The 7,500-nt window shown below is 38.1% G+C and overlaps 1 protein-coding gene across 2 annotated transcripts in view; it reads right to left on the bottom strand.

Moving 5' to 3' along the window:
- Positions 1 to 7,500, bottom strand: part of LOC137642396 (uncharacterized) — a 97,194-nt gene that overhangs the window by 89,654 nt on the left and 40 nt on the right. The window contains exon 1 of one of the 2 annotated variants that reach the window (XM_068374915.1): positions 5,800 to 7,500. This exon is cut by the window's right edge and continues 40 nt beyond it. Coding sequence is in view for 1 of the 2 variants with exons in the window: in XM_068374914.1 (XP_068231015.1) it covers positions 6,756 to 6,821 (66 nt within the window). In the remaining variant the exon portion in view is untranslated. The remainder of the gene's footprint in view (positions 1 to 5,799) is intronic. The other variant, XM_068374914.1, reaches the window with a different exon arrangement.

Here is a 7,500-nt window from a genome sequence, read left to right as displayed (position 1 = left end):
CGGAAAAGTTTGAAAGTTTTAAATATTTTCACAGTTATTTTGATCTTATGAATATGCTATTGATTTATAGAATTGGTGAAGTGTTTTAGGTGTTCATAAAATAAACTATATTCAAGTAGGCCTATAGAAGTTCGAAAAAAATGACTACTTGTGACTATAAGTGCAGCTACAATGGGATGTTGTAAAGGCTCTTTGCCAGTGTAACCCGAGAGCCTAAAGTTAGGTTAGGTTTAAAGTTAACTCATGAATGACAGAGGCAAGGGACAGTGACATGGCCCTATCAAGCAGGACAATGCCCTAGAGACTGACCATGTATATATAAATATAAGCACCCAAGCCCCCTCTCCACCCCAGCTAGGACCAAGGAAGGCCAGGCAATGGATGGCGATGACTCAGCAGATAGACCTATAAGCGCACCCAAACCTCCAATCCTTAGCTTACAAGGATAGCGAGGTTGCAGCGACCAAAGAAACTAACGAGTTTGAGCGGGACTCGAACCCCAGTCTGGTGTTGGCCAATCAGGGACGTTACCTCATCGACCACAGCAATGTAGGTCAGGTAGTCCTACATGGAAATACAGGTCAGTTTGAAGGATGATATGGAGAGAGGAGGTTTTATGGAAGAGTAGGTCATTTAATAGAAGGCGTTAGAGAGGGCGCATCAGGCAACCGACCCCTTAATGTAAGTAATAATTGTGGGTTGAGTTTTACAATTGTTTTTTTACACAGTCTCATATAATGTACAACTTATATATTTTTCGAAATTTGTAGTTTTTTCTGTTTTTTTTAATTGCTGTGATGGCAAGGAAGAAAACCCTAACTCATTCTTTCAGTGAAACGAATATAAGTTTGAATTATCATTATTATTATCATTACTTGCTAAGCTACAGCCCTAGTTGGAAAAGTAAGAAGCTGAAAGCCCAAGGGCTCCAACAGGAAAAATAGCCCAGTGAGGAAAGGAAATAAGGAAACTACAAGAGAATTAACAATTAAAATAAAATATATTAAGAACAGTAACCATATTAAGATAATCTTACATATATAAACTATAAAAAATAAAATCTTGTTTTATTACTATAATGAGTTATTCATTTTCGTAAGGTTAAGAAGCCAGCATGAGTCTAATGATCTCGTCTAGGTGTTGTCGTCTTTATAAATGACAGCATTAAACCCTTAACGTCTGTTTAATTGTGCTTTTATCTCTCCAAATTCGCCTGCACCCCACGGGTGAGAGAGAGAGAGAGAGAGAGAGAGAGAGAGAGAGAGAGAGAGAGAGAGAGAGAGAGAGAGTTGTTGCTAAACAGGCCAACCTAAGTCTTTTTATAGTTTATAGATGGAAGATCTGTTTTAATGCTGTTACTGTTCTTAAAATATTTTCTTTCATTGTTAATTACTTCTCTTGCAGTTTATTTATTTCCTTATTTCCTTTCCTCGCTGGGCTATTTTTCCCTATTGGAGCCCTTGAGCTTATAACATCCTGCTTTTCCAATTAGGGTTGTAGCTTAGCAAGTAATAATAATAATAATAATAATAATAATAATAATAATATTATTATTACTATTACTATTATTATTATCATTATCATTACTTGCTAAGCTACAACCCTAGTTGGAAAAGCAGGATGCTATACACCCAAGGGTTCCAACAGGGAAAATACCCCAGTGAGGAGAGGAAATAAGGATATAAATAACCTACAAGAGAAGTAATTAACAATCAAAATAAAATAGCATAGGCCTGTGTCTTTTCTAGACATGCTACGGAAATATATGCATTTTCAAACACGAATTTAATGCTAACATTATTTCATGACAATTTTCAACGTTTCAAAAATATCTTAGGCTGATATTCTAGGGCACAAGATCTTACTATTATTATTATTATTATTATTATTATTATTATTATTATTATTATTACCTGCTAAGCTACAACCCTACCTGGAAAAGCAGGATGCTACAAGCCCAGGGGCTCCAACAGGGAAAATAGCCCAGTGAGGAAAGGAAAAAGGGAATAATAGAATATTTTAAGGAGAGTAACATCATTAAAATATCTCCTATATAATCTATATAAACTAACAAAACAAGAAGAGAAATTAGATAGAATAGTATGCTCGACCGTACCCTCAAGCAAGAGAACTGTTATTTATTCAGAAATCAAATCATAACGAAAAATATAATTCTCACCCAAGAATGTTATCCTGATAGACAATGCCGAGTTTCCAATGTTTCCTCTGCTAGGCCTAATTCCACGAAACAGAGTCCTAATCTGTAATAGGCTTACTTAGTCCTATCTAAAAAGTTAAACAAACTATCGCAATAGGAACCCAAATGTAATTTATTACTTTTTTGGATATGCATCGTTTTACTTTTTATAATTTGTAAGTTAATTATAGATGATATTCAGAATAAATTCTAGCTATTGCGGGTTCACCGTAAAATTTAAAAACGTTCTCTTCATTAAAGATAAAAAATAATTTAGTTCACCGTGGTCCAATTAGTGCCGATTTCTACAGACTGACATTTTATGATTTGAAAAAAAAAAAATACTCATTTAGTAACATGACCATCAAACCAGGTTGAATTTAGACGATCATAAAAATAATTCCACATAGGCCTAAGTCACTTTGACATTTTTACACCGAAATCTATGCGGAACTATCAGTAATGATTTAGAGTAATCGTCAACATTTTGCACTGAATTTCAAACATTTTACTTCGAAACAGGATTACTTGATATCAACAAATAAAATAGGCCTATAGCTTAGGTTAAGTTTTACACGTGATTTTACATCTAGGCGGATTTCATATAGGCCTAGTCTCATACAATGCACTTTTTTCCTTATACACATTTTGATTCTAGTGGAAAGGCATAAACGATCACATACATACATACATACACACACAACTGAGCTGAATTAGCTCCTAGGCATAAAAGTTATATAAAGGAAGCTACTAGGCCTACTCCAAGTCTTAGGAAGAATAATAAAAACCACATAATCTTTTATGTGAATTGACGGTGGGGGCCAATGATGAATGATAAAAAAAAAACTAAAATATGTCCGAATTACGTTAAAATACTGTACATTAAAGCAATATATTCATTCAATTAAAGCGCTAGAAACGAAATTTAAATTGTGGTTTCTTACACAATTATTGAAACTCTCTCTCTCTATATATATATATATATATATATATATATATATATATATATATATATATATATATATATATATATATATATAAACAAATGCATCCGTTTCTGGTCCACTGCAGTAACAAAGGCCTCGGACATGTCCTTATTCAAGTCTGGGGTTTAACTAATTTTCATCATCACGCTGGCCACTGCGGATTGGTGATGGTGGGAGACTTTAGTCTGATCGCTCACAACAAACCAACCTAGTATAAGTGAACCTGACTAGAACAGCAATGTTGATCATGACGAAGCACAAACCCTTTCATCACGCTAAGATATCCCCAATCAGAACGGCTTATATATATATATATATATATATATATATATATATATATATATATATGTGTGTGTGTGTGTGTGTGTGTGTGTGTGTGTGTGTGTGTGTGTGTGTGTGTGTGCGCTAATCCCTTGCCATTACAACAGCTGTTTGAGGCTACACTCGTCCTAGCTACAGGGTTGGATTTAAACCCAAAACAAGTAAACAAGTAAACAAGTGAGTAATACCGTTTGGATCACCATACCACACGAATACATTTAATAGCTATATATTTCAAAGCTACGGTCTCCCACTTAATTACAACAATAAAAACATGCTATTTAAAGCAATTATCTTAAGTACAATTGCTCAAGCTAACAAGAGATACATACTACAGCTAAGCATGGCTCTCTATAACAAGTACGCCTTCAGCTGCAAGCACTCTGCTGGACACGTGTCGATATTTAAAAAAGATTTTTTTTTTCCCGCCTATCAACGGTTGTGTGAAAAACATCACAACAGGATTTTTTAACCCACCATCTAGACTTAGTTATCGAGAGGATAGTTTTAATGAAAGAAGTCTTAATGAAGAATGTAAGTAGGAGAAAGAAATCTTAATGAAGAATGAAAGTAGGAAATACAGAAAGAAAAAGTCCTAATCTCCTCACGTTTTCTTATTTTCACCGGGGGAAGTTCCCAGGGAAATTCACCGGGGGAAGTTCCCAGGGAAATTCACCGGGGGAAGTTCCCAGGGAAATTCACCGGGGGAAGTTCCCAGGGAAATTCACCGGGGGAAGTTCCCGGGGAAATTCACCGGGGGAAGTTCCCGGGGAAATTCACCGGGGGAAGTTCCCAGGGAAATTCACCGGGGGAAGTTCCCAGGGAAATTCACCGGGGGAAGTTCCCAGGGAAATTCACCGGGGGAAGTTCCCAGGGAAATTCACCGGGGGAAGTTCCCAGGGAAATTCACCGGGGGAAGTTCCCAGGGAAATTAATCCTTCCATTAATTCATTTTGGTTATTCGCTTATTGCCTAAGGGGAGAATCTATTGAAATTGCTTATTATGGGATTACTTAGATGAGGAAATGGCAATTCTATATGAGGGTTGAATCATTGTTAATTAAAATGGCGTCATAATGTATTTGGGACCCCAGTAAACGAATTCCTCTCCTGGAAAAGCCATTATATATTCAGAAAAAAATCATGGAACAATTATCGAATGTTTGCGTTGTTGAGTTCATGTAATTTATTTATTCACAAATAGGAAAATGAAAAAGAAAGAGCGAATTGATAAAAATCCAAAATTTTCAGACCAATATTGATATTTATCAAAGGGGGAATATCTCTCTCTCTCTCTCTCTCTCTCTCTCTCTCTCTCTCTCTCTCTCTCTCTCTCTAAGTACGTGGATGGGGCAAAATAAAACTATTAACCCAACTGATGAAAACTCTCTCTCTCTCTCTCTCTCTCCTCTCTCTCTCTCTCTCTCTCTCTCTCTCTCTCTCTCTCTCTCTCTCTCGTTCTTTAAGTACGTGGATGGGGCAAATTAAAACTATTAACCCAACTGATGAAAACTCTCTCTCTCTCTCTCTCTCTCTCTCTCTCTCTCTCTCTCTCTCTCTCTCTCTCTCTCGTTCTTTAAGTACGTGGATGGGGCAAAATAAAACTATTAACCCAACTGATGAAAACTCTCTCTCTCTCTCCCCTCTCTCTCTCTCTCTCTCTCTCTCTCTCTCTCTCTCTCTCTCTCTCTCTCATTAAAACTGGTAACTCTCGTCAAGCTACCTCTTCTCGAACTAATTATACGGTAGAAATTAGTCTTCACTAAATTGCAAGGTTCAGTAACTACTCCATTCCCTGTAAACTAGAATTCTCTTCCTTCTTCAGTGTTCCCCGTCTCTGACAAACAGAATGGGACCCTAGATATTGCAGCCGTGGAAGGAAGAGAAGACGATGAATTGATGAGATAAGAAAATTTACGTTTATACACAGACGCTAGTGGAAGGCCTTGTCTGGGGCCTTTGTTCTGCAGTGGAGTAATTATGGCTGATGATTATATATATATATATATATATATATATATATATATATATATATATATATATATATATATATATATATATATATATATATATATATAATGTGTGTAAGGAGGTTTAATAATATATATCGACAGTAAATATTTTCCATCATTAAATAAAGTATCCCTAGTTGTTTGCAAACTTATTTCTTTTATAAAAAAAAAAATACAAAATAGCGTAATATATAAAAATGACATTATGGAAAAAAGAAAGTTTCATAGAAAAAAAAAAGTTGAGTTTATGACCAAAAAAAAAAATGTTTTAAAGGCGTCTTACCTTTTTAAATGTCAGAAAACATGTGTCCCGGTGACGTCAATGTCAACACACGTGGGTATAATGACGTCACATATGCCACACACTGCACTTTTCAGACTCGATTTATCTACGATTACGTCAAGAATTTATCACCTGCGAAATCCGAGTGGACTATAAACAAATACATGAAATCCGTTGCTAATGTCTGACTTTGATCCCCCAATGTTCGTTTTCCCCCATCAAATTCAAAGTAAATACCGTCGTTGGCAACTAATCATATCTGGGAGGAGGGAGGGGCCTCCATGAAGGATACTGACAAACGAACAAACGTACGAACAATCACTCGTCGTTCTCGGCGCGGTTGGAGATGGCAGCTCTGTGTTTCGGGGGCGAACGACGGCCAGTGAACCTTGCCTAAGACTTTTATGTTAAACGGATGTCTGGAGCCTCTCCAAACATTCCTCTTGTCCTACCGCACTTGTAACGACGGAGGGCGTAACGTTGATAGGCAAATAAGCGCGGGAGAGAAGGACGTAGGAGATGATCATCGCCTTTAGCATCACTGATAAAACGTTTCGGTTGCTAGTTCGTCTAATTATGGACAGAATATGGAGGGAAATTTTTCAATCTTGTGACGACGGGGGCCGCTTAGTCTAACATCTCTTATTTGCACACAGCCATTAAAACCTTCGTCCTGCAGTTCTGGTGAGGGAGGGGGGAAGGGAAGGTTCAAGACCCTTCTGGCGAGGTCGATAATAGGCTAAAAACAAATCGATCGGCAAAGAGGTTGCCCAGACTTTCAATTCCCTTCAACAGTAGCTGGTGTATGTGGGGGGAATTTAATTGCTGGCACACGGAGGGGAGAGAAGAGAAGAGATAGAGAGATCTTGCTACGGAACAAACTAATATCTCTTGGATTTATCACAGGGCATCAAACACTACTTCTACCAACACTTATCAAAAATATTCCACTTTACCTCGGCGACATGACTTGATTTCCTTGCATCATTCATCATCTGTGGCCTCGAGCTCACGGTAAACATTGACCACTTTGGCGAGTGATGTGACACTTGTACACCATCGATTGATCTCGATGTATTTAGGGGAGAAAAAACTGTTCAATTCTTGCTATTGGTTAAATCACATCATTACCAGTTTGCAGTAAACTTAAAGAGTCAGTGAAGAAGAGACGAATATAATGGTAACGGACGCATGGAGGAGGAGAAAGGGCGTGGAAGAGCCGTTACTTGTAAGCTAAGGGCATCCGGTAAGAAATGTTGTCCAAACACGAACGCCCCAATGAAGCGAGATACGGTCCGGGGGAGGATAAAGAGTCAATTCCTGCCTCACTACAAATCAAACACACACTGGCTTCATCATCTCTCTCGGGCCTGGAAGTGCGAGGGACACTGAAGGGGGTGTTACAGTGTTACTCCCTCTCCAGGGTGGAGGATCGGGAGGGGGGAGGGTGTCTTTCAGACACGCGCACAGCCACGGTTCACCACCCGACGTCCCCCTCCTACGGAGGGGGTCACCCCACCCACGTCCCCACAACTGTTGTTGTGTCTCTTTTACCTTCCCATCTCTCTCTCTCTCTCTCTCTCTCTCTCTCTCTCTCTCTCTCTCTCTCTCTCTCTCTCAAACATTAGTGAAAAAGGTAACAACATTAGCAACGGAAGTTTATTTACGCACTGTACTTCCGTTAACATTACATAATTTTGT

The sequence above is a fragment of the Palaemon carinicauda genome, chromosome 6 (assembly GCF_036898095.1).
Source record: "Palaemon carinicauda isolate YSFRI2023 chromosome 6, ASM3689809v2, whole genome shotgun sequence".
NCBI classification, from domain to species: domain Eukaryota; kingdom Metazoa; phylum Arthropoda; class Malacostraca; order Decapoda; family Palaemonidae; genus Palaemon; species Palaemon carinicauda.
This window is presented reverse-complemented; position numbering and strand designations above follow the sequence as displayed.